The sequence below is a fragment of the Stenella coeruleoalba genome (genome assembly GCF_951394435.1).
Source record: "Stenella coeruleoalba genome assembly, chromosome: 2".
Taxonomy (NCBI): Eukaryota; Metazoa; Chordata; class Mammalia; order Artiodactyla; family Delphinidae; genus Stenella; species Stenella coeruleoalba.
This window is the reverse complement of record NC_137147.1, coordinates 15,336,457-15,364,139: the sequence shown is the minus strand read 5'-3', so window position 1 is coordinate 15,364,139 and position 27,683 is coordinate 15,336,457. Positions and strand designations below refer to the sequence as shown.

At 37.5% G+C, this 27,683-nt stretch overlaps 1 protein-coding gene across 5 annotated transcripts in view; it reads right to left on the bottom strand.

Annotated features, from left to right (window-relative positions):
* Positions 1–2,231: 2,231 nt before the first annotated feature.
* GALC (galactosylceramidase) overlaps positions 2,232–27,683 on the bottom strand; it is a 61,038-nt gene continuing 35,586 nt past the window's right edge. For 4 of the 5 annotated variants that reach the window (XM_079912145.1, XM_079912146.1, XM_079912148.1 and 1 more), the window contains 9 exons: positions 27,388–27,512; positions 25,630–25,757; positions 20,379–20,468; positions 19,577–19,663; positions 17,364–17,514; positions 16,173–16,353; positions 11,908–12,071; positions 10,420–10,496; positions 4,171–4,843 (listed from right to left, as the gene is read on the bottom strand). In XM_079912145.1, coding sequence (XP_079768271.1) covers positions 4,697–4,843; positions 10,420–10,496; positions 11,908–12,071; positions 16,173–16,353; positions 17,364–17,514; positions 19,577–19,663; positions 20,379–20,468; positions 25,630–25,757; positions 27,388–27,512 — 1,150 coding nt within the window. In that variant the 3' untranslated portion in view covers positions 4,171–4,696. Of the gene's footprint in view, positions 2,248–4,170; positions 4,844–10,419; positions 10,497–11,907; positions 12,072–16,172; positions 16,354–17,363; positions 17,515–19,576; positions 19,664–20,378; positions 20,469–25,629; positions 25,758–27,387; positions 27,513–27,683 lie in introns of those variants that run through there. The other variant, XR_013826959.1, reaches the window with a different exon arrangement.

Sequence of the window (27,683 nt, the reverse complement as noted above, 5' to 3'; positions counted from 1 at the left end):
AACTGTATTTTGATGTATGCAAAACAAAGAACTGAAAAATAAAATGAGAAAACACCATTTACAATAGCATCAAAAAATAAAAGATTTAAGGATAAATCTAATAAAATATGTGTAAGACCTGTACACTGAAAACTACAGAAATTGCTGAGAGATATTATAGAAAGCCTAAAAACATGGAGATGGAACATGCTCATGGATTGAAGGGTCAATATTATTAAGATATCCATTCCCCCCATCTGTACTTTCAGTGTGATCCCAATCAAAATTCCAAAAAGGCCTTTGCAGAAATGAGTCTAAAATTTATGTAAGTGTAAAGGACCTAAATTATCCAAAACAATTCTGAAGAACAAAGTTGGGGGATTTAAACTGAGTTCAAAATTTACTATAAAGCTACAGTAATGAAGACAATGTGGTATTTGCCTAAGGATAGACACACAGATCAGTAGAACAGAATAGGGAGTTTATTATTGGTTGTACACATATGTGGTCAATTGATTTTTGACAAAGGAAGGTCTTTTCAACAAATGATGCTGGAAAAAATTGAATATCCATATAGGAAAAAAATGAACCTCAATCCTCACCTCTCATCATGTACAAAAATAACGCAAAGTGGATCACAGACCTGAATGTAAAAGCTAAATATATTACACTTCTAGAAGACAAAAGAGAAAATCCTTGTGAACTTGGAGCATACAAAGATTTCTTAGGACACCTAAAAAACACCTACCATAAAAGGAAAACATGATAAATTGGACTTCCAAATTAAAATTTTGTACTCCTCAAAAGATATAGACTTGGAGAAAATTGACAAAATACATATCTGATTTAAAAGAAAAATTGCACCTGGAATGTATAAAGAGCTCTCACAACTCAATAAGACAGAGTACCACATTTTTTAAATGAGCAAAAGATATGAACAAACATTTCACAAAAAAAAATACATGAATGAGAAATAAGTCCTTGAAAAGATGCCCAGCAGCTAATACACCTACTACAAACTCACAAGAAAGCGTTAAAATTAGAAAGAATAACAATAGGAAGCATTGTCAAGAATGTAGAACAACGGAAACTCTCAAACATTTCTAATGGGAGTGTAAAATCATACAATTATTTTGGAAAACAGTTTTGATAGTTTCTTATAAAGTTAAACATACACTTCCCCAAAAGATGAAGCAATTTCACTCCTTGGTATTTACCCAGAAAAAATGAAAACATATGTCCACACAAAGACTTGTACACAAATGTTCACAACAGCTTTATTTGTAATACCAAAAACTGGGGGGACAAATTGTGGTATACCCCTTCAATGGAGTACTCTTTGAAATTAGGAGCAAATCTTTGATATAAACAGCACATAAACAAATCTCAAACACTTTATGCTGAGTAAAAGAAAACATTCATAAAAGGGTACAAAGTGTATGATGCCACTTTTATGTTTTGGAACAAAGCAAACTTAACAACAGTAATAGAAATCAGATTGATGGTTGCCTGGGATCGGGGTGGGGATGAGGGGAAACGCCTGCACAGGTATACGAGAGAACTTTCTGGAGTGATGGAAATGTTCAATATCTTGGTTATATCCATTTATCAAGACTCACTGAACTGTAAACTTAAAATGGGAACATTTTATTGTATGTAAGTTATACCTCAAGAAAGTTAATTTTAAAAAATATGTAGGGACCTAAACTGGAAATCACTTAGACTTGGTTTTAATTTTTAAATTTTCTCTGTAATCTGATTTACTCTAATATTTAGCTTCTTGTCTCCAATAGTAATACAAAACTTCATATCAGTTTAGCCTACATTAAATCACTACAAATTCCAAAATTGTAGAATTAGTTCAATAGTTTTAAACTTTCATTATAAAAAATTCCAGAATTTACTTTATCCACATGAATGATTGATTTGCTTCTAGGAGGTACACTAATGATTAGATACAAATTATACTGCATTAGAAATATGCTCACCTATACCTAAATATATTTGTACTTTAACAAAAGAAATGCTTCTAACCACACAAAATATTAGAGGATGATCCAATTCTATAAAGTAGATAGGTGTTCCTTTCCTTCCAGGCACGAGGAGATAAAAGTATTCACTAGTTATTTTAGTCTGTCACCAGTGCCACAAGAGAAGACAGACAATGAAAGGCACAATGAAATGAAACACAAGAAAATTGCTACAATTTTACCTTTGGACCCACTCACAGCATTGGCTACATAGGGTTTTCTTCCTCCTTCCAGTCACCTGGGAAAATGATCACAGAGAGTTATAAGGGTCACGAGACTAAAAGTCGGACCCAAGAGAATTAAAAAATGCAGATAACCCAATTAATCTGCTAATATTTATTACTGTAGAAATAGCGTTAGAGGTAGTTTATTAATGGGGCATTCTTCAAATCAACCCACTCCATATATCTATAATTCAAAAGCCTCATCTTAAAAAGGAAAAGAAAAAAATACTTTTTAGAGTGTAAGCATAACATGTTGAAGTGGTTTGCAAGAAGCAGAATTTCCAAATTTCACAATTTGTATGGAAACACAAAGACCCCGAATAGCCAAAGCAGTCTTGAGAAAGAAAAACGGAGATGGAAGAATCAGGCTCCCCAACTTCAGACTATACTACAAAGCTACAGTAATCAAGACAGTATGGTACTAGCACAAAAACAGAAATATAGATCAATGGAACAGGATAGAAAGCCCAGAGAGAAACCCACGCACACACGGTCACCTTATCTTCGATAAAGGAGGCAAAAATATACAATGGAGAAAAGACAGCCTCTTCAATAAGTAGTGCTGGGAAAACTGGACAGCTACATGTAAACGAATGAAATTAGAACACTCCCGAACACCATACACAAAAATAAACTCAAAATGGATTAAAGACCTAAATGCAAGGCCAGACACTATCAAACTTTTAGAGGAAAACATAGGTAGAACACTCTATGACATACATCACAGCAAGATCTTTTTTGACCCACCTCCTAGAGAAATGGAAATAAAAACAAAAATAAACAAATGGGACCTAATGAAAATTAAAAGCTTCTGCACAGCAAAGGAAACCATAAACAAGATGAAAAGACAACCCTCAGAATGGGAGAAAATATGTGCAAATGAAACAACTGACAAAGGATTAATCTCCAAAATTTACAAGCAGCTCATGCAGCTCAATATCCAAAACACAAACAACTCAATCCTAAAATGGGCAGAAGACCTAAATAGACATTTCTCCAAAGAAGATATACAGATTGCCAACAAACACATGAAAGAATGCTCAACATCACTAATCATTAGAGAAATGCAAATCAAAACTACATTGAGACATCATCTCACACTGGTCAGAATGGCTATCATCAAAAAATCTACAAACAATAAATGCTGGAGAGGGTGTGGAGAAAAGGGAACCCTCTTGCACAGTTGGTAGGAATGTAAATTGATACAGCCACTATGGAGAACAGTATGGAGGTTCCTTAAAAAACTAAAATTAGAACTACCATACCACCCAGCAATCCCACTACTGGGCATATACCCTGTGAAAACCATAATTCAAAAAGAGTCATGTACCAAAATGTGCATTGCAGCTCTATTTACGATAGCCAGGACATGGAAGCCACCTAAGTGTCCATCGACAGATAAATGTATAAAGAAGATGTGGCACATATATACAATGGAATATTACTCAGCCATAAAAAGGAACGAAATTGAGTTATTTGCAGTGAGGTGGATGGACCTAGCATTTGTCATACAGAGTGAAGTAAGTCATAAAGAGAAAAACAAATACCATATGCTAACACATATATATGGAATCTAAAAAAAAAAAAAGGTCATGCAGAACCTAGGGGTAAGACAGGAATAAAGACGCAGACCTACTAGAGAATGGACTTGAGGATACGGGGAGGGGGAAGGGTAAGCTGGGACAAAGTGAGAGAGTGGCACGGACATATATACACTACCAAATGTAAAACAGATAGCTAGTGGGAAGCAGCCGCATAGCACAGGGAGATCAGCTCAGTGCTTTGTGACCACCTAGAGGGGTGGGATAGGGAGGGTGGGAAGGAGGGAGACGCAAGAGGGAAGAGATATGGGAACATATGTATATGTATAACTGATTCACTTTGTTATAAAGCAGAAACACACCATTGTAAAGCAATTATACTCCAATAAAGACGTTTAAAAAATTTTGTTTTAATAAAAATGAAATAAAGGTAATACGAACAACAACAAAAAAAGCAGTATTTCCAGTGTTCTTCAGCTTCCTGTTACAGCAGCATTACCCACGACGAGGACACCAGCTCACTAGACACACAGTCAGCATGAATAGATACATCACAGTGATGATCAAGTCCCTGCCATCTGCATGATCATGTGCAAATAAGATGACGAGAGCTACCTCAGCATTAACACAAGGCTTCGAGGTCTGAACACCCAAACGACTCTGCAGGATTTGACCAACGTACCTAGTGCCCTATGTACGGGACGTATCGGGTTATATTAAAGATTCATCTGTTTCCCCTTGGAATTCTAAAAAAAAAATCTTCAAGATGGTCAAGCAAAAATATATTTTTCTCCTCATTTACTCTCCATTTTTTGTAGCTTCCAAAAGGCTCCTATATTGATCCATCAAAACCAGAAATGGCTCTGAACCAAAACCAAAAAGAAAGAAAATCCAGAGAGCGTTCTATGGCACTCTGTGAGTATTAGTGTATGGCTTCCACACGAAAGTTGTCAAACTGTGCAAATTCAAAGGAGTGAGTTCCAATCGCGGCCCAGCCATTCTTCGGGAAGTTCACAGAGACGTTTTTCCAGAGAGGCTTGCCATTCAGCGTGCCAGAAGAGAAACCACCCTGGAGTGGGGAGAAACACATCCCTTAAAGACACATGAAACTGATCCTCTGAAGTCTGTTTCTTAATGGATGGCCCACCTACTTAGTGCAACAAATATCCTTCTCATTGAAGATTTACCACAGCAAAATGATTCCACAAGTTTGAGCAAAAGTTTGAAATACAGAAAAAATTTTCTCAAAGGAAATTCTTATCTATTTATATAAACAGTTTCCAAGGTACAAGAATACCTCAATATTTCCTTGTACTCCACCAAAATGCTGTAAAACTTGCAGAAATGTAACACTTTCCATAACATAACAATAAAATTTTAGATAAAAGTTCACTAAAATAAAAAACCATTTGTCATTTACACGTAGTGGCATGTACATGCATTGTACTGACAGCTTACAGCCACCAGCTCTTCAGACAGGACTGCTGGGGTCAAAATGTTTTATTTATTTATTTATTTTAAAGGCTTTTCTTATTTATTTATTCATTCATTCATTCATTTGGTTGCACCAGGTGTTGGTTGTGGCTCACCTGCTCCTTAGTTGCAGCTCACCAGCTCCTTAGTTGTGGCATGCAAACTCTTAGTTGCGGCATGCATGTGGGATCCAGTTCCCTGACCAGGGATCGAAGTCATGCCCCCTGCGCTGGGAGCGCAGAGTCTTAAACATTGCGCCACCAGGGAAGTCCCTCAAAATGTTCATTTAAGGTCTTCATTAAGGAGCCTCAGCCCAGCTGGGAGAGGAGTAATTAACCTTCGTTTTATTGCTTTATCCTCATGTACAGAATACCACTTCAAAGTTATATCAAGAGCCTACACTTAAGTTAGAAAAACAGTGACCATCAGTTAAACTGATGACTGGGGAGAGGCAGGGGGTTGAGTGGATGGAAGAAGAGAAATACCCACAGGAACAACTTCCTAGTCACTGACAGAGAAAGATAAAAATAACGTCCTCCTCAGACAGCTGCCATTCCTACTTAGCTAAGTGGCTGGCACACAGCTCTTATTATCATTATTATAGCATGCTTATGAGCATATATTCACAGCACACTCATTCCAGCTACATTTAAAACTAGCTAATTTCAAAGAGTGAAGAGCAAAAGATCCAAAGCACTAGGCCAAGGATCAAAATAAAATCTGCTCTGAAGTCATAAAATTATACTGGAATGGGCCTTCATTTACTTATTTTATTTTATGCATGGAGACACGGTGACTTAATGAGACTAAAAATCAAAGTCACAGATTTACCAGCAACGCTAGGACTTGAATTTGAGTTGCCCAACTCCACGTTCAGAGCCACATACATTTCTGCTACTACACACCTGCACAGCTACCTTCAGCTCTGGACGTGCTTACTGAACATCTTCTGCCACATAGGGGATACTGAATATTAACACTGAGCCAAGGAGCTTATGTACACAAATTATATTCAGCACTAAAGCTCATCCTCCCCCTGCCCCTCGCCCCCTGGGTGTCAGCCAACCTATCCTCTGGCAGCTCGTCACACAAGACCAGTCACAGCAGTGCCCTGTGCTCAGACTGCTCTTCCCACCACTCAGCTCTCAGCTCAAACGTCACCCATTTCAAGAGGCCTTCCCTGACCTCTCTATCTAGAGAATCTGGCAGGGAAGCTACTCTAACTCATTATCTCATTTTTCCTTCATAATTTTATTTATTTGTTTATTTGGAGCAGGAGTGAGCCAACCGTGGCCCACAGACCAGCCACCTATTTTTATAAATTAAATGTTATTGGCACACAGGCACACCCATTCATCTACCTATAGTCTACGGCTCCTTTCTCACTACAAAAGCAGAGCTGAACAACTGCAATGTAGACCAAAGGGCTCACAAAGCCTAAAATATTTACTCTTTGGCTCTTTAAAGAAAAAAAAAAGTTTAATAATCCCTGTCCTAGAAGAATACAGGCTCTGAGAGAGCTGGAACCTTGTCTGTCTTGTTCACTGCTGTATCCCCAGTACTTAGAACAGTGCATGTAACAGATGCTTAATAAAAATGTGTCGAGTGAAAAATAAAAAATATCTAACTCTAAAACAACCTACAGAGCCTACCTCCATTTTACAGATAAGGAAACAGAGGCTCAAAAACGTGAAATAACTTCCTGGAAGTCTCAGCATATATCAGTAAGGAAATATGAATGCTGACCTGTCTGGTTCCTAACATACCTACTCCTAAGAATATTAACTTGACTCATTAAAGTGCTCACCATATATTGGGTACTGTAACAAACTTTCATATATATATATATATATATTTATATATGATACCATTCAATCTGCATAAGGGTGTGTCTTCATGAGATTATGATGGTAAAACAGAAGCGGAGCAAAATAAAATATCTGCAAGTGACTATTAATAGACTTCAAAGTTTATCGTTCTAACCCCCATGCAACAGCGCTAAGATAAAGCATCTGATGTGTGCTGAGAAGAATTCAAAAATGGCCAATTTCAAAATCATAAAATCCTCATATTAGCAGTAATTTGGAAAATGAACATCATAAAAGATGTTGTTTTGTTTTGTTTTTCATGTATGCGACAAATATTTATATGTCAAATGTTGCTTAAGTCACTGGGGGTTTAGGACGAACAAGAAAAACAAGGTCCCTGCTCTTACACAGCTTACATTCTAGTAGAAGGAGACACACAAACACACATGATACCTAAGAGATAAGTGGCCTGTGAAGAATTAAAACAGGTTGATGTGATGATGGGCGCCTCAGAGACCGCTCTGGATTATGTGCCCAGAGTTGGTGGAACAAGAAATAATGGGGTAGGGGGTGGAGCAGGTGTAAGTCAGCAATATCCCCGCCCATCCCAGTAGCAAGACTGGAGCTAACTTCTAAAAGTAGTAAATCACATTATATAAAAGACATACCAGAAGAAAACAGCTGAAATAGTTCAAAGTGGCTGTGTCAGAGGAGCAGAACACAGAATGGGGTGAGGCGGCAGGAACAGCAGTGAGGAAGGAGGCAGGTGTTTTTGATAAGCCCTTTTTTTTTAAACATGTACGCAAAATATCTAATAAAATTCAGGAAATTTACCTTTTTAAATCCTATTCAAAATTTCAAAAAATTCATAAAATTACTAAAAATAAGCCTAACAAGTAATGTGGAAGAACTATAAAAATAAAACTGAAGGACACAGCGGGAGATCTTAATAAATGGTGAGACGCAGCATGTTCTTGTTACCATGTTCTTGAATGGGGAAACACACTATTCTTTTTTTTTAGAAAAAAAGTCTTTACTGAATTTGTTACAATGTTGCTTCTATCATGTTTTTTGGCCTTTTGGCCGCAAGGCATATGGGATCCCAGCTTCCCAAACAGGGATCGAACCCATACCCCCAACATTGGAAGGCGAAGTCTTAACCACCGGACCGCCAGGGAAGTCCCTGGAAACACATTATTCTAAAAGAATATATTACTTTTGCCCAAATTGCTGTATAAATTCAGAGTAATACTAGTAGCATTTTTCATGGAATTGAAAAGATGTTTTAAAAATTCAAATAGAAGAGTAAATATACTATTGAAATAGCAAAGGTAATTTTTAAAAAGAAATAATGAGGAACTTGCCTCACCAGATATCCACTCATTCATTCTACAAGGGTTCTTGCTCTGACTGTGTGTGCACCAGGCACTTTTCTAGGTGCCAGAGAGCCAGCAATGAATAAAACAGACGCCCGTCATTAAAGGAGCTTGGTTTTAGTGAACGGAGCAGGACAAACACACAGCGATCAACAGAACATGTAACAAGAGCTTCAGTGAAAAATTAAGGAAGAGAAGAGGGGCAGAGAGTGAGACGGGGTGCTATCTTTTAGAAGGTGGTCAGGAAGGAACTCTGAAGGAAGTAAACCATGTAACCAAAGATTTTAGAAAGTAAACACAATTAAAGGTGGGATGTTGGATAATAACAAACAAAGCAATTAAACAGAAAAAAAGCTCAGAAATAAGCCTATGTACACATGATGATTTGTTATGTCGAAAACATGGCTTTTAAATCATGGGCAAAAGGACAGTCTATGTACTAAATATGATGGCTATCCACTTGTTTTTAAAAAATTATGTTGGGCTCTTCTCCTTATGAACCACAAATACATTCCAGATGGATTAAAGACTTAAACATTTTTAAAAATCCTAAACTTTATTTGGTTTTGGGGAAAAAATGTTCCTGACCTTGAGAAAGGGGAAGCCCTTCTTAAATAAAACATAAAAGCAATGAAAAAAAGTGAAATATACGACAGTAGCAAAGTTTAAAACTTCTATTCACGAAATATACCATAAGCAAATTGAAATACATGTGACAGAATAGAAGCAAATATTTGTGACACATATAACAGACGAGTTACTACCCAGAATATATAATAAATTCATACAAATCCATCAGAAAAAGACAACACAATAGAAAAATGAGGAAAGAGTGTGAATGGGTAACTTCAGAGAAGAAAAAACAGAAACAGCCAATAAACATAGTAAGATGTGCAACCTCCCTAATTATCAAGGAAATAAAAATCATGTCTATTAATTTGAAAAAAATCTTTAAAATCAGTAATATCAAATATTATTATAACTGCTATAAAAATTGATATAGTTTGGCTAGCAATAGGGGCAGGATCTGTTAAAATTTAAAATCCAATTCCAAGACCTAGTATCTGCCTAAACAAATAACAGCACATGTGTACTGTTATTTGTTCCAGCAGGAACCACCTCACACCAAAGGCACATAAAAGATGCCTCCCCTCTATCTGCAAGTAAGCCAGCCCTTACTGCCTCAGTTCACTGCAAAAGGGAAGAACTAGGAACGAGGTTACGCCCATCGAGTGTGGTTTTAGTTATATAAACTGTATCACACCCAAACTGGATTTTCAGTAAATATTGTTACTGCCAGAAAAATTAGTACTGTCACTTTTGGTGGTTGAGTAAGAGAAGAGAACAAGTTCAAAAAGTTATTTGAATTCCATTTTTTATCTCTATTGTAACCTAAAGAAAATTATGACAGGACTGTTGGCAGAGAACAGTATATCATACAGAAGAACTTCTCTACACGGCATCCCGTGGAAGCATGTCAATCAATAACTCATGATCAACCAATAATTTTGACAAATATTTTTAGATTTCCATACTACCGTCAATCTGGTATCATCTCTGACAAAGAGTCATGGAAACTAACTTCTAAAAAAGTGTGCTTATAGCTGAAAACCAAATCATTCTTAACCATCAAAAAATAAATTTATGTGACTTTGCTTATACCTATTAGCTCCAATAAGAATCTTGGTTTAAGAAAACTTGAAAAAAAAATAGTTCAATTATTGATTCTGCCAATTACTCCTGAGTTTAAAAAACAAAAAAACAAAACAAAATACTGGGGGTGATAAAGTCAGCTGCTGATGGTTCTCGCGTGGGTTTACCCAGACACACACTGTCATCCCAGGGACTGGTGGTTTGCTGGTATCACGGCAGACTCTCTGCCTATTTTCCACTATTTATCGTACTTTCCCCTTTTGATAACAGAAACCGTTAGAAAAGCACAAGAAAAGAATATTTTTACCTCAGGCATTCTGATCAGCAATACTTACATTAATAGTTAAAGTGAGTGTATACCATTTTTTTGCTGTAACGTCAGCATGTCCTGAAGTATATATGATCCATCCAGCTGTAACACAAAGAGATTATCCCAGTTGATGTATTTTTAGAATCTAAATCACAGAATCCCATAACTCAGTGGGGGTTCTTAGGCGCATTTGTATGTAGTAAAGTCAGCCTTAATAAAGATCGACATTTCCATACCTACAGTTGATTTAAAACAAAACATCCTTCATTCAGGCATCCATCCAGCATGCAGAGAGATCCTACTCTGAGCCATATGTGAGCTCACAAGAGAACGAGCAAAATAAACTTACAAACCAAGCATGGTACAATGACGCACTAGCGTGTATAGTTCAGGTCTGCATGTACACCTGATTGGACTGAATATGAAGGATAAGGAGGAAGAGTCAAAACCTACCATAAGATTTCCAGCTAGTGTACCTGGCTACATGGTAATGGCACTCGCTGAGAATTAGAGAGAAAATAATAAGCTAATTTTTGAACGTATTATATTTGAATGCCTGAGAGAAAGCCAGGATGAGATGTCCAGTGTGCAGTTTAAGACACAGAGCAGTGGGCACTGAAGTCAGAGATTTAAATCCCTAGCTCCAATTCTGCCACTACCTCAGTTTGAGACCTTGGGTAAAGCAATTAACCTCTCTGGCACTCTCTTTTGGATTGGAAAATGCAAGGTACCTTCCAGATCAGTCATGCTATGATTATGCAATTCCTATTCTAATGTCCTCATTACCCACTCCCTCTTTAATTTTTATTTTATTATTGGAGCCCTTTTCACCTTAGGAAGAGGCATAGGGGAACAAACTGTAGGAGAGAAGATTTTTTATTAATGCAGGACGAAAGTCAAGAGCTATGAATCAAGAAGAGTCACCACCAATAAGGTCTAGTTGCAACAGAGCGGTGTGTACCCAAACCAAAGTGAAGTGGATGGGATTCAACTTGAACGGATTCTAAGCACCAATTCTGGATAAAATACTATTCTACATAAGACAAGGACTGTTAAGATGAATGAGAAAAGCCCAGCTGTTTTCAAATTATTGACTAAATTAAGAAATAGGAATTCTCCATCTTAAACAAATCAATCCTTCCTTTTGTATTTCCATAAGCACACCAGCAACATTCTTATAGTCTTGCTTTTAGTTATAGTGTTTCCTGAGTATTCTCTCCCTACTACTACCACCACACCCCAATCTCTGGTAATCCTACTCTGACAGCCTAGCTCAACTCTACAATAGCCGATAAGCTTTGCACAATTTTCTCTTTCACTGAGCTGCCTCTGTCTGTACTAATTAACACTATAATTCTGAATCGTTTGGCGTTTGCTTACACGTGTTGAATCTCTTCTCAATTAGATGTTCGAACACGATGAGGTATAAAGCTCCTTCATTACTACCATAAGTAACAGACAGATATAGCAACATATCATATAGTAACCATGTGCTATCGAAGAAGCCACTTACCTAGATCACCTGTAACTCTGTAGGTTCCATTTGCAAAAATCCAGAAGAAAACTCCCCTGGCACTTCTAATCAAAATGCCACCTTTATTCACTCTTCCAGCAATGAACACACCTCCCTTCTCAGGGGTCTCTAGGTACACATCACACTTTATAGTCAAATTGGACCTGCAAAATCAAAGTGTTAGTGCTTTTAATTACGTCATTTCAAATGTAGCACAAATGGCTCTTTTCACAGTCACATGCTTCCAAACTTCTAATCAAGGTATGTGATTTGCTAAGTCCACACTTATACCAGGGATGGGCTTCATTGATGATGGTTTCAAGTTTTACATGACGGAAGTCAAGTCATTTCATTGCCTCTTTTAATGACTTACTGTTGGAAAATAATATTTACTGTTTTCAAGCTTCTTAAGAATATATTTCCTGTCTTTCTATAATAAAATAACTTCTCATTCTAAGAATATAAGGAGAAGCCATTTTTTCTAGGAATACGTAAAAGATAAGTTTCCACATCATTCTGAACAAAAAGGTTTATTACATTTCCATCAGCAAAGAGAAGCAGTGGAGACTGCTAGGAACCTCTGGGAGAACAAAAGCTGCTTTTGAGGCTAATTTTTACATTTAACCCTAACAAGACACAGTCAACTCTACGTTGATCCTACAGTAGGGCTTTTCACACTTGAGCAGTATTGAAGTCACCCTGGAGGGCTTATTCAGTTCAGCCCCACCCCTCAGGGTCCGATTCAGTAGGTCTAGGGTGGGCCCCTTGAGTGTGCATGTCTAACAAATTGCCAGGTGATGCTGATGCTTCTGGTCCAGGAATCTCACTTGGAGGACCGTTTTCCCCTACAGAGTACCTAAGTCTGTGCAGAGGCAGTAAAACCCTGGTTTTGGTATGACTGACAGGAGATCAAAGGATGAGAAAGGTTCAGCCAACCAGGAACTACCAGAGCTTTAACAATGACATCGCCTCCAGGCTTCCTTTTACAAATGCTACTGGATTCCTTCTGCAATGAAATAACCACCCCAATCCAATACGACCTCTGAAAATAATTCCCCTCCCACTCAAATTCTAAGTGCAAATGGAAAAGAATTAGAAAGCTTGCACACAGTCATGTAATAAAGCAAGCAATTTATCTAAAATAAAACTAAGAATGCCAAGAAATATATTTTGGAAATGGGGAGAAATTATGTGACTTTTACATTTCTCAGAGTTTCCTGTCAGTGAATTTTGCACAGTGAAATTTTACTTTGTAAAGGAAAACATAAAAAAGAAGCACCTACAGCAGGTACACAACCATCAGGAAAATCTACATTTAATCATTTAATTAAAGCTGGGCTACTTTACGGGAAAATCAAATGCCAAGTAACTAAAGCCCAGTCTCTCTTGTATGTCCTCCCACAGCAGAGGGAGTTTTTCTCTCTGTAGATTATCACCAGCATGAAACCACCAAGGATCAGCCTTGTTCCTTACATCTCCTACCTCCCTGCTGGCTCATCAGAAGTTTGAAAGTGCTACAGATCCTGTCAGCACCAAAAACTTATTCTATTTAGAGGTAGAGTGAGAGAAGATCAAACGTTTTCCTTTTATACATTACAGTCCAGAATAAGTGATTCTTGCATCACAACTTACAGGCAATTTTACAGATAATGAATAAAATAGAATAAAAGTTTGGTTTAGTCTTCCACAGCCATAATCTCTTGAAAGTGCTGAGAGAACAAAAACCAGCCAACATAATTAAGCAAATTTGATCAAAAGGATTCAGAATTCAGGTCTGTGCAGCGAAAGATAATTTTGTGATTGTCCTCAGATCCCAACCAAAGCTTACTAACAAGATGGAAGTCTTTAACAGCTTTGGTAAAGTCTACCATTTATAGTCAAATTACTGTGCTGATACTTAACTAAATCTAAATATGAAAGAAGGTCTGTCCTAAACACAGTTCTAAGAACTGATGGCACTGTGCGCACATAGAGCCGATTTACTAGAACAGCACTATGGATAAACTCCACTAACTTACTAACTTTCCCTTTCCTCCTCTCAGGAAGAAGACAATGATTAAAACAAGGCTGTGAGGTATAGTCCAAGAGCATGGGCTACAGCACCAAACAGACCTGGCCTCTTGCCCTGGTTCTGGAATTTAAAAGTATGGGATCTTGAACAAGTCTCACCCTGAAGCCTCAGTTTCCCAGTCTATAAGGTTAAGAGGATGCTACCTTTGCCAAAAGGTAGTTATGGGAAGCTCATACCAGTGTTTAGTGTTACCCAGTTTTCATTCCCTCCTTTCTCTGCAATAAATGGGCATCACAGCCAGAGAACAGAAATGAACATGGGATGTGTGTACATCTCTAAACAGATCTGGCTCCCTTGAATCCAGGATAGGATAATGGGAAATAACACAAAATAAATAGGATGAGACCAAATTTTAAAAGATCTTGGAAGTCAGGCATAGAAGTGCAGATCTGGTTCGGTAGCAGGAAAGAGTCACTGCATTGCTGTGGCCTCTCCCGTTGTGGAGCACAGGCTCTGGACGCGCAGGCTCAGCGGCCATGGCTCACAGGTCCAGCCGCTCCGCGGCATGTGGGATCTTCCCGGACCGGGGCACGAACCCGTGTCCCCTGCATCAGCAGGCGGACTCTCAACCACTGCGCCACCAGGGAAGCCCCACTGCATATTCTTGAGCAGTGAAAGAACATGATGAAAGCAGGGCTTAAGAAAGACAAAAATAGTCCTTTCTTGACATGTATAATTGCCATTTCCTGGTTCTTTTTCTTTCAGAATATGTCACTCCTTCCTTCTCTCCCCACTTTCCCCCATCCTCCTCTTCACCTCCTTACACACTGCAATAGTAAAGACTGAGTATTGCTATTTAAATACTGCAAAACCTTCAAAGGTATGAAGAGTTTTGTTTAATCTGTAGATGGTGCTCTACATCATTTCTCTACTACAATGAAAGAGTCTCCCAGTTTTTCTGGAGTCCCAGCCAGAAACAATAGATTTGGGGTTCAGAGAGAGCCCTATGTAGTGTTCATGAGCGTGGGGGATATGGGTTGTCACAGAAACTTAAAGGTTTTCTATGGTGGCTGGCTTCCCGACCAGTGATCAAAATAACAGGGACCATCCCTTAGACAATTAAACGCAGCCACCTGTCTTACTGTAAGACCATTAGTAACAAATGATGAAATCACAAACCCCGCTGACATGACCAGAATGTCCAGATAAAGTGTCTGGTACAGAGATGTTGGGATAAACAGTATTTCTGTTGTATAAGAAGATAAGCCATTGAAGTTATTCTAAATTAGGCAAGAATTCTTTACTCTACCCCCAGTAACTCTCCAAGGAGCTGTAAGGGTTCTAGAAGCTCTGGATAGGAGTTTCTTAAGACTCACTATCTGAGCTTGGGACTAGAAGTGGGATTTATAACAGGGAGTAAGGCAATACAGAAAGGATAGAGACTTTCTGCAGCATTCTACAGATAAACAATTCAAAGCTCTTTTCCAAATTATCTTCCCTTCCCTGCCCAATTTCCAAGCTACAGATATGGCTATTTGGTGACTTGACATTAATAGTTACTATCACTAAGCCTGAAATGCTTGTGTTTTATGTTTCACAGTAGCATTATACTAGTTAAAAGAAAAAATAGAAAAGAAACACCTAAAACAGTTATAATTAGTCAGTACACTGGAATTCCATAACTGACTTCTCAGTTTTGCTTTGGCCATTATATTTTAAGTGAAGAATAAATACATCTTCTCTCTTTATCAAATGCCTAAATAAAAGAGTGGAATTCTCTAGCTAACTAAAAGCTGATTTGCTTTTTACTGTTGCCATCTACTGTCATCTGGTAAACAGATTTTCCACAAAAGCTAAAACAATGTAATTCAAGTATGAATCCAGCAGGTGGCAACACCATTTCAACAAATCAACTCTCCAGCAAAAACAAAAACTTAAAAAACAACACGCAAATCACAAAGTCTGCTTATAAATAAATCTTAAATTATCACTGGGTCCAAAGGTCCTCAATTTTTATATTAAAATCAATCTGATCCTGCAACAATTACTATTAAATTGGGCAAATCTGAGGGAAGGACACTTAGGCAATAAAACAATTGGCTGGTTTATGGCCACCACGATATTCAACAATTATAACACACCTATTAGGTTCTTGGACAGAAGAACTGTTGAAAAGTCCTGGCTTCAGAATGTACCTGACAACATCACAAGGTTATTGCAGCCAGATCTACATAAGGATGTCAATGTTACATACCATTTGTAATCTCCTATAATACTGATGGTGTTGAATGCATCAGCAGCCCAAGTGATGGGCCTTTGATTGAGAACCTGGCGCAGCGTGAAGCGATGCTCTCCAGGGTCTTCAATATTCATAAAGTATTCAAATACACCAGTCTGATCAGCAAAATTCGGAGCTTCACTAAAAAATGGGTAATCTGTTCAGAACACAATAAATTCTTTGTTTAGTATCAAATCTTACAGAATCTCTCCTCTCTGATATTTTCTGGTCCATTTTGATATACTTTTGAAAAGTTTTAAATAAGTAAATGATACTTATAAACAGTCAAAGTTTAGGGTTTAGGTTACTAAAGAGCTATTGACTTTTACATCATCTTTATTAAGTATCAATGTGATCAGTTTGACCTACAGACTTTACATACTTAATCCATGCAACTGCTTAAGAGGAAAGATCATGAGTTGTGGAATAAGCAGACCTGGGTTCGGATTCTAGCTCAGTCGGTTCCCCAGGCAAGTTGCTTAACGGCCCTGACTTACCAAGTTTTCAGCTTCTCAGAGGTACGAAAGCAGTATGCATTCAGCAGAAACTGTACCTCAACTTCTGAATTTTGATCAGGATGCCCTCCTGTGATGCCGGGTAGTGGCAGCAGGCTGCAGGGAGCCACACTTCCATCAGCCACGCAATCACGAGGGTGAACAACAGATACACTCAGAGCCATTCTGTACCCAGACAACCACTTTGCTTTTCACTTTCAGTACAGTCATCAATAAACAACACGACATATGCCACACCTTATTAGGCTTCGTGTTAGATGATTTTGCCCAACTGCAGGCTCATGTAAGTTTTCTGAGCACATGTAAGGTAGGCTAGACTGAGTTATGAGGTTTGGTATTTTTGACTTATGATATTTTCAACTTACGATGGGTTTATCAGGACCTAACCCCACCGAAAGTTGAGTAAGATCTGTATAACTTTCATTCCAACAATAACCTCTACATTTTTTCTGGCACTGAAACTTACAGGACCCTCAAGTTGCGATTTATCTTGAAGTAACACAAAAATTAGTTCCCGTTTACCACGTAGAGATTTAGAGCTAAATTAATGTAGTTCTCACAACCACTCCATCAGGCACCGGTTTGACAGGTAGGAATCTATCCGCTACTGCTGAAATTGGAAACCAAGTTAAGCTTTAGTACAAAAACTTACCGACATTGAAGTCATCCTTATAGACACAGGGAAAGGGCTGGGACTTCGGAGGCAGCAGGTAACTGCCTTTGCTGCCGGTGGTGAGCGTGGTGAGTGTGAACAGCTCGTCCTCTTGCAGTTCCAGCGTGAAGCTGCCACCGCTGTCTAGGAGCTGAGAAAGAAACGATGCTGTGTTCAGGCCAAGTGCTTTGGCTCATCTCATTTGGGTCAAATAGCTTTTTAAAAAATAAGCTTAAGATAAGCCAAACTCATTTCTTTTAGAATTTCCTAACTACTTGTGAAGGACACACTCAATATCAAGGCCCTTGGAATCATTTTTCTTAAGTTATTTATAAGATTTTATACAATTAAACATTCTAGAAAGGATATTAAAAGAATTTCTTTTCACAGAAGGAAGAAGGACTAGATGATCCCCAAATCTATTTCCATTACTCTGTCTTTTCCCTTAGACTGTACTATCCTTAACACCTGTGTATAATTCAATACCTGCAACTAAGAGATCTGCTTATTTATTTTTTAGGACTTTGCTAAGGTAGAAAAATCCATAAAATCTTATTGTTGACTCAGCTGTTAAACACAGAAAACGTTTACTATATAAAAAAAGTCCTACTCATTACATGTTCAATACGTATTTCAATTAACAAATTACATTTAGGTCACATTTATGACCTTGGCATATAAAGCCATAATCTCTTCATCTATAGAATGAGCGGAAGAAAACATACTTCATAGGGCTATTGTGAGGATTAAATGAGAAAATGTTTATAAAGTTCTAAGCTCAGTGAGTGACCTACGAGAAACCTTCCCTACATCATAGGTGTCCTATGGTAAAAGCAGGCCTCTGAAGACACTGAAGTCCTTTGCATAATTGTCACAGGCGCTAAACATTATGTCCACTTTATGAAACCTGAGTAGCTCTTTTTTTCTACTTTATATTAGAGGTTTATATCATACCTTTGCTTTAATAAATTGTTGGTCAGATCTATGAAATATCTAATACCATATTCTGGCTTAGGAAGAACTCCAAATGATATTATTTTTCCTATGGGGAAAATCAGTTTTATTATGCTATTTCTAGCAATGTGTTGTGCAAAAATTAGAGACTATTCCTTTTTTCAAATTTAATATACAGCGGGCGTTCAGTTATTGATACTGACTAGTTGAGTCACAGAACTTTAATAATTACCATAAAAAGTAGCAGATTTGTGTCAGTCAGGTGAAGCGATGTGCTTGCATGGGCCAATTCATTCTTTGAAACATTTACTCATGAGAAACCACCATTTGCTAAGCTCTACACTAGGCACCTGGGACAAAAAAGGTATAAAAGGCTGGGACCCAATCCTCGAGGCATCCAATGTAGTGGGGAAAGTGTTTACTAGGTAAGTACATATCCCTAGGTGGCTATGACCCAAGACTGGTGGGGAAGGCTTCAGAGGAAGCAACACTTGGGCTGAGTCTTGAAGGATGACAATGATATGAACAGAAGGCATTCTAGGACAAAGAAAAGGCATGTGCAAAGTCACAGAAGTAATTAACTTGGCATGCCATGCTCTGAAAAATGCAAGATGTTTAGACTGTGAGGAAAGGTCAGTTTAGTAGGACATGCATCTAGAAAGGAAAGCAGTCTTTTACCTCATGAGGTGATAACGTGGGTCACACGCCACACTAAGGAACGTGAACTTATAGGAAAAATCACTAAGGCATTTGAGCAGGGACTGACAAAAATCAGATCTGCATTTAGACGCATCATTCTGGTAGTAGTGTGATGGGTGGCGGGGAGTCTGAGAAAACAAGAGATAGTTCCCGAAATCTGAGAGAGACATAATGAGGAACTGAAACAAGCAGTAGCCGTGGGAATGGAGAATAAGGAGTGGGTAGGAGAGATATGTGGGTGATATTGTCTATACTTGGTCACTGATGGTACGCAAAGGGTGAGTGGGAATGACAGTCTCAAATGAGACTCAAATTTCTGACGAGCAACCAAGTGATGGTTGCTACCATTCACCAAGACAAACTAAATACCAAGAACAAACACATCTACCAAACCATACTGCCTTGAAGAGGACTTCTATTTAAAAGAATGGGGGCAAACTTTACCTCTATTATGCTTCAGCCATAAAATCAGTTATGAAATTAAAAATTAATTCATTAATCAAATTCCTGTTCCCTTTACTGTTGCAATGCTCACACTATAGGAATTGACTTAAAACTACCCAAAGAGAATCCAGTTGTTTGAAAAGAAATCTCTCCGATGGTTTTCCAAGTTTGGTATACCACACCTGCAGCTCCGGTATTTCACTCTAAGGAGGAAACACAAAGAAAGCATAGTTGAGTGATTCATCATCTCCTCTTTGAGGATTTCTAAAATCTGTACCAGCAAGAATGAATCAATGACAAGGTGCATTCTATTTCTATTTACCAAAGATCCACCTCAAATCTTAAATAGTAAACATTTTGAAAGTAGGAAGACATTATTCAAGCAAATACTTTATTTCTTAAAAATACTGCAGATTTTTGGCAAATGTTCAAAAAGATTTTAGTGTCTTTGCTTCAAAAATACTCATTATTATACCTATGTAAAAAGTTCTTTAAGAATTTTCTGGCATTAAAAAACAATTCTTACACGATTAGTAGAAAGAGCACTGTATTTCTGTATTCAAATCTAACAATAGGTAGAAATAACAAGAATCTTGTCTCTTTTTTTTGTACAGAGTACTGTAAAGATCAATGTTTGAAAGTTCCCTCAACTGCACAAATGATGCTCTACCAAAAAGAACAACTTTCTTGCAAGTGACCTTTGTTAGGATTCTTCAGAACCACAAAAAGCATTACCTCCTAGTGGCTTCTGTATGTTTGACCAAAACTAGTCAGCAGACATAAGACACCAAGGCATTTACCCATTCATATGCAAACTCTTAATCACTTGTAAGACTTCACTTAAGAACTGCTAGCCCGTGATAAAATATATAAATTCTCAAATCAAAATCAAAATAAAAGTTCCACTTATTTACTCACAAAAGAACCCTTAAGGCTGAAGGTAGCAAACTGTCGTGAAACATTGAAATAGGGAAGAAGTGGCCGTATACACATGGAATGTTTATGACTCTGAGTAGGAAAAAAAAAAAAAAAAGAATCATGTAAGTTATCCGAATGATATACAAGCCATTTGGGGGGGAAAAAACAAACAGACATTTAATGCCTATAGATTAACAGAAATGACACATAATAGGTGGCAAATAACAGTTTATTTCAAACTTTTAAAGATGTTTTTCTTAAAAACCTTTATTGAATGTCTATTGTGTGTATGCCTAGTCAAAGTAAAACTCAATGGCATTTTGACTGAATCAAACTTTGAATTCCAGTCATTTGATGGCACACAGATTAACTTTTATGTTCTGTTTTCCAAGTAATATACATCAAAACAAAAGTAAATCTTGGGACATTTTCACTGAAAAGGCATCTCACCTATATACAACCTTCAAATACACAACTGAGGTCAGCTAAATACATATAACAAATCTCACTGCCAGCAACATTTTTTTCAAAATAATCAGTACAATGGGCTGGGATCAAAAGAAGTCTGAGACATCATCCCAACTTTAGGGGATTCAACAATCACAGAGGACTTACAATATAAGGTTCTGGGACAGGCTTTGTGGGAAAATTTTAAATTACAATTACAGTTAGAGATTTCAATACCTTTCCTCAATAACTGATATACCACTAGACAGAAGATCAACAAAGACACAGGTGATTTGAACAACACTACCAAGTAACTTGCCTGGACTGACATCTATAGATCACTTCATCCAGCAATTGCAGAATGCATATTCCTGTCAAGTGCACAGGGAACATTTACTGAAGTACACCATATTCTTAGCCATAAAAGAAGTCTCCATAAATTCAAAAAGATTCAAGTCACAGAAAGTCTGTTCTCTGACCACAATAAAACTAAATCAGAAATGAATAACAAAAATCTCTGGAAAAATTCCAAAATATTTAGAAACTAAATAACAAATTTCTAAATAATTCATGCCTCAAAGAAAAAAAGTAAAATAAAAGGTGAAATTAGAAAGAATTTTGAGCTGTATGAAAAGCAAAACACAACACATCAGGATTTGTGGGATGCCAATAAAAGAGTAGTTAGAAAAAAATGTATAGCACTGAACACCTAGATTAGAAATGAAGAAAGGGTTTGAGACTTTAGCTTAAGATACTAGGAAAAGAAGAGCAAATTAAAACCAAAGTCAGCATAGGGTATGTATGGGATTAAGAGACACGAACTACTATGTATAAAATAGATAAGCAGCAAGGATATACTGTACAACACAGGAAAATATAGACATTATTTTTTAATAATTTTAAAGGGAGCATAATTATAAAAATACTGAATCACTATGCTGTGCATCTGAAGCTAATATAATATTGTAAATTGACTACATTTCAATAAAAAAATTTAATTAAATTTAGAAAAAGTAAGCAGAGGAAAGAAAATAATAGAGATGAAAGGATAAATCAAACAAAAACCAGAAAAACAAGAGAGAATAATTGAGAAACCAAAAGTTGACTCTTTGAGAAGATTAACAGAATTGAATAAACTTCTAGCCAGACTAATCAAGAAATCAGGATAAAAAGAAAACACAAATTGCAATTATGAACATTAAGAAAGGTGACATCAATACAGAGTATATAGATATTAAAAGAATAGTGGGGAATAATATCAATAACTCTGTGCCCAGAAATTTAACAACTTAAAAAGACAAATTTCTTTGAAGACACAAAAACCCAGTGCTCAATGAAAAAGACATGGACAAACTGAATAGCCCGATATCTGTAAAGGAAGTTGAAACTGTAGTTAAAAAGTTTCCCACAGAGAAAATTGTGGTCCCAGATAGATGGCTTTACTGGGAAATTCAAGTCAACCTGGGAGCTTTGCTCAAACAGGAAGTAAGAGCTAAGGCAGAGTTGTAAACTGCCTGCCTGAGTATTGAGGCATGCCCCAACTGTACACACAGAGCCCATCAGCAAAGGCTGGGACACTTGCTAGTTCCAAACATAAGGAAATCTGTACAGTCATGATCTGACCACTAAGATAATTGAGCAGAGGCTTCAGTGGCCACAAACGATAAAGCTAACAAACTACAGAATTTGTTCAGGAAAGTCACAAAGCAAATAAACAGCAACAACCACAACAAAGAGCAACAACCACAAATACCAGATAGGAGGAAGAATCTGATCTCCAGAGTCTCCATGCTATTTTATGTAATGTGTCTAGTTTTCAACAAATCATTATGAGATTTGCAGAGAACCAGGAAAGAAAGGCCCATACACAGGCATAAGAGCAGTTGACAGAAACTATGTCTGAGAAACCCTAGTCATTGCTTATTAGATATTAGACTTCCTAGACAAAGACATTAAATCAGGTATTTAAATATGTTCAAAACACTGAATGAATAATGAATAAAGGAGAGATCTGCTTCCAGAATGGCAATGGGAGGAGCTCCATGAACCTACTCCGAGTGAACCTGATGAAAACTATTTAAATAATAATTACAATAAAGTCTCTGGAAATGGTCCTAAGGCCATGCAACAAATATAGAAACATTTATTCAATAAAATCTACTAAAACTCATGGCATTTAAACCATGATCGACTCCCTCCCTGTCCCTCTCAGCCTAGAGTGACAGAAACTCCATGCCAAGTAGGTACAGCCAAGAACACAGGGTTCCCTCCCTCCCAGCTCCCAGATGAAGACAACAATATCTTCGTGAGAGAAACAGAATATCAGCATTTCTCACCCCCCTTCCCCTCAGCTACTTGATGCTGAGGACAAGTAGCCATGAGTGTGGCCAAGAGGCTGAGGGTTCCCTTCCTCTGTCCAGGTTCCATTCACAGACTCACCTTAAACAAGGCACACTGAGAATATGGGGGTTCCAAACCCCCACCCAGCACCATACTCCTAAATCAGAGGTGTCACTAAGAGAGAAACACACCCTTGTCCCCATCCCCAACTCCAAGCTTCAGCTCAGGGATTTTGTCCAGGGAGAGAGACAGGTTATAAAACAAAGAGTTCAGAAAGTCTCCCCAAAGAAATTGATTGTACTTAATGCAGAGCATGGGGAAGTTCAAGAGTAAGGGTGCTCTTAAAAATAATGGAAGTTTTGGTGGCAAGCAAATAAAAAGAGACTGTCAGCTTCATTAGATGCATAAGCTAAACCACTGCCCAGCTATTTTGACAGGGAGAACCACAAAAAAAGAAAGCTAAGAAGAACCCTCCTGATGTCAGAATAAACCTAAAACACTAACCTCAAAATCCACCTCTGCAAATAAGCTGGAATTTAATTGGATCAGCTTATGGAGCAATTTAAGCCCCTGAGCATTGCTGAAAACAATAGAGCAATCCACCAGTAATCAGTGAGGCAATAACAGAGAGGTGCACCTGCCCAAAGCTGCACTGTCTAAGAAGCAACATCTGAGGCCTCTCAGTGCGGGGGAGGGGGTGGGTGGAGGGAATAAACTTCACTAAATTTCTCCAGCCAATCACTAAGCAAACAAGCAAGCAAACAACAAACCCCAGGAAAGGAGGGAATCAGTACCCAGCATTACCACAATATATTATATAAAAGGTCTGGCTTTCAACATAAAATTAGGAGACATTCAAAGAAACAGAAAAGTGTGGCCCATACACAAAAACTAGGCAACAGAAACCACCTGTGAGAGCAACCAGATGCTGGATTTAACAGTTGAAGACTTCAAAGTAACCAATATAAATACATTTAAAGAACTAAAGGAAACAAGGCTTAGAGAAGTAAAGGAAGATATAATCACAATGTCTCATCAAGCAGACAATATCAATTAAGTGACAAAAAAATTTTAAAAGAACCAAATGGAAATTCTGAAATTGAAAAATATAATAACTGAAATGAAAAATTCACTAGAGGGGTCAACAGTAGATTTGAAATAGCAGATGAATCAGAGGATTTGAAAACAATCGATAGAAATTGTGCAACCTGAGGAACTGAGGGGAAAAAAAAAACAAAGGATAAAGAATAATGAACAGAACCTCAGAGAAATGTGGGATACCATTAAGTACACCAACATATATACAATGGGACAGTAGAAAACAGTGGAGAGAGAAAGGAGCAGAAAATATATTCAAAGAAAAGTATCTGAAAACTTTACAAATTTGATGAAAAACATTAATCTACAGATCCAAGAGGCTCAACAAACTCCAGGAGGAATAAATATAAAGAGATGCACATACAGACACCCAGTAAAAATGCTGAAAGTCAAAGAAAAGAAGAAAATCTTGAAAGGAACAAGATCATTTACAAGGGAACCTCAATAAGATTAATAGTTGGTTTATCACCAGAAACAATGGAAGACAGCACATTCAAGGAAAAACTGTCAGCCTAGAATTTTATATTAAGCAAAACTACCTTTTGAAAAATGAATATCTCACTGGAATGCAGTTAATAGAAATCTGAAGTAGACTCGAATAAGTCAAGGTTTCTACACTAAATCCTGGAACAACCACTTAAGAAAATAACTCACTAAAATATAGTAAAAAAAAAAATTAAAAGAATTTAAATATTACATCACAAAATATTGACTTACTGCAAAAGAAAACAGTAACAGAAGAATAGATAAACCAAAATAATGAGATGTATAGAAACTAAAAAGTAAGCTGAAAGATGTAAATCCAACTATATCAATATTAACATTAAATGTAAATAGATTAAGCAATTGAATCAAAAGGTCAGACTAAATATTTCAAAAAGCAAGATCCAACTATATGCTGTCAAAAAGAAAGACAACTTAGATTCAAAGAAACAAACAGAGGAGGTTGGATCAAGATGGTGGAGTAGGAGGATGTGGAGCTCACCTCCCCCCACAAACGTGTCAAAAGTACATCTACCTGTGGAACAATTCTCAAAGAAAACTAACTAGGAACTGGCAGAAGAACTTCTATACAATCAAAGCTGCAAGAAGGATCTCCACGTAACTGGGTAGAATGGCAAAAAAGGCATAAGGTTGGGTCCTCCACCCCTGGAAGGGATCTGAAAGGAAGAGAAGGTTTGCTCTCAACCTGGAGAGTGAGTAGGTCAAGCCACAGACTGGCTGTCCCAGTCCTGGGATCCTATGCAGAGGAGAATAGCTCCCCTGTTTTCTTTTTTTTTTTTAAGAAGGTGTTCAGTTGTGTTTTATGCTATATTTTCCAATACTAACAAAGTGAATTAATCCAATAAAAACAACAAAGAATTACCATAGTTTCAACGATGATGGTGAGGTTACCTAAGCCATCCGTCAGAGCTACATAGCTTCCTCCTTTTTCTAAATGGCCAACTGTCTTCAAGTAATACCAACCTGGTTGAGTAAACTGAGTGGTATGAGCTATAGACAAGCAGAGAAAGACCCAAATAAGATTAAAACTGTGATAATAGGATTCCGTCAAAAAATAAAAAGCTGTTTACTGATTTGAGTCTGAAAGAAAACAGAACATGCCACCCCAAAATGTGCCACTTTAGCATGTGGATTATTTTGAGCTGATGGCAATCAAGACCTAGCAGACAAAAGAAAAACTTTTCTCTCTCTTTTAACTGCCTGAAAGAATTTAGATAGGGGACCTGGCACAGAAAGACAGCTACTACCAGAGACAACTTTGTATCTGAAAGATTCACCTGCATGGCAGGGCAAACATCTGCTCTTCTCTTCCTATGAACTGTCTTCCTCCCCTCTGAAGCTCCAGGTCCCTATCCCATTCCTTAGCTCAGGATGGCATTATAAACCTCAACTGCCTGACTGCAAATTTGAGTCTCTTTTTTTTTTTGCAGTATGCAGGCCTCTCACTGTTGTGATCTCTCCCGTTGCAGAGCACAGGCTCTGGACGTGCAGGCTCAGTGGCCATGGCTCACGGGCCTAGCTGCTCCGCGGCATGTAGGATCTTCCCGGACCGGGGCACAAACCCGTGTCCCCTGCATCGGCAGGCGGACTCTCAACCACTGTGCCACCAGGGAAGCCCTAGTCTCATATTTTTATGTACAAAGTTAAATGTGTTTTTTTTCCTGGTGATCTGTCTTATATCCATTTAATTATTAGATTAGCCAAAGAACCTAGGAGGGTAGAAGGAAAACTTCTCCACCCCAAGTCTGATTGAGTCTAACAGCCATTTTCTATTTTGGAGAAGAATATTCACCAGTCTCATGTTTCAACTTCTAGTTAAATGGTACAATTATGGGAATATTCTTAGAATGACTGGTGAAAATAAATGAACCACACTCTGTCAGTTCAAGACTACTGAGTAGATCTTTTTTAACCAAGAGTAAAAAATAAAGTTATCCCCTCCCAACTTTTGATGATCTCTATTTAACCCATCCTAATATAACTACAAAGAATATGGTTTTTAAAAAGTTAACAAAATATTCCAAAAACTAAGCTTTATGGTTTAAAACAAGTTTATTTCCACAATATGTATTTATTGGGCACCTCCAAAGTTGGTCCTGAAAATGTACTGAGCAATATTCCTTGTCCATTTTGGGAGGTTAATTGTGTTAATTGACACAATTAACCAGTGACAAAATTAGAAAAGTACATTAGTTCACATAGATAATGTGGGACCAACTATTTCAACATTTAAGGGGTTAACCAACCAGGATATACAAATCCAACTTAATATTTCCATATTTTTGAAATAACAACCTGAGTTTAGTATAATGTCATGGTTACATAATGTCATGACTACAAAACTCTGAGAAAAATACATCAACTAAAAAAAAAGCCTGGTCTTAGAATAATTGAGAATGGAATACAGAAAGTAGTCTAGTTATAGAATAATTGAGAATGGAATACAGTTACCCAAAAGGTTCTTACAAAACACTATGACAAATCTTGCTTGAAACAGAGACACACTTAAAACTAACACACACACACACATACACAGTGTTCATATAATCCCCTCTAAGTGTTTTCTGCTTTGTCTCTTAGAGAGTAAGATAGGGATTGAGAGATGGAATCTGAACCATACCTGATATCCAGATAGGAGCTTCTACTACATAGTGCCCACTCCATGGCTCCTGAGCAGTCATCAGTCCACAACGCCCATATGGCAACTGTTCATAGTAACTAGCCACCAAATTCCAAGCAATTGTGCTAAAAGATTTGTTTGATAAAAATGAAACACCAAAGCAGCTTGTAATAAAAATGTAAATATCTACAAGCCTATAGTAAAAAAGACCTTATCAGAGTTTACACAAACATATGTAAATGACAAAAAATTACCACCCAAAACAAGAAAACATAAGTTGCCTAAAGTTCACCCAC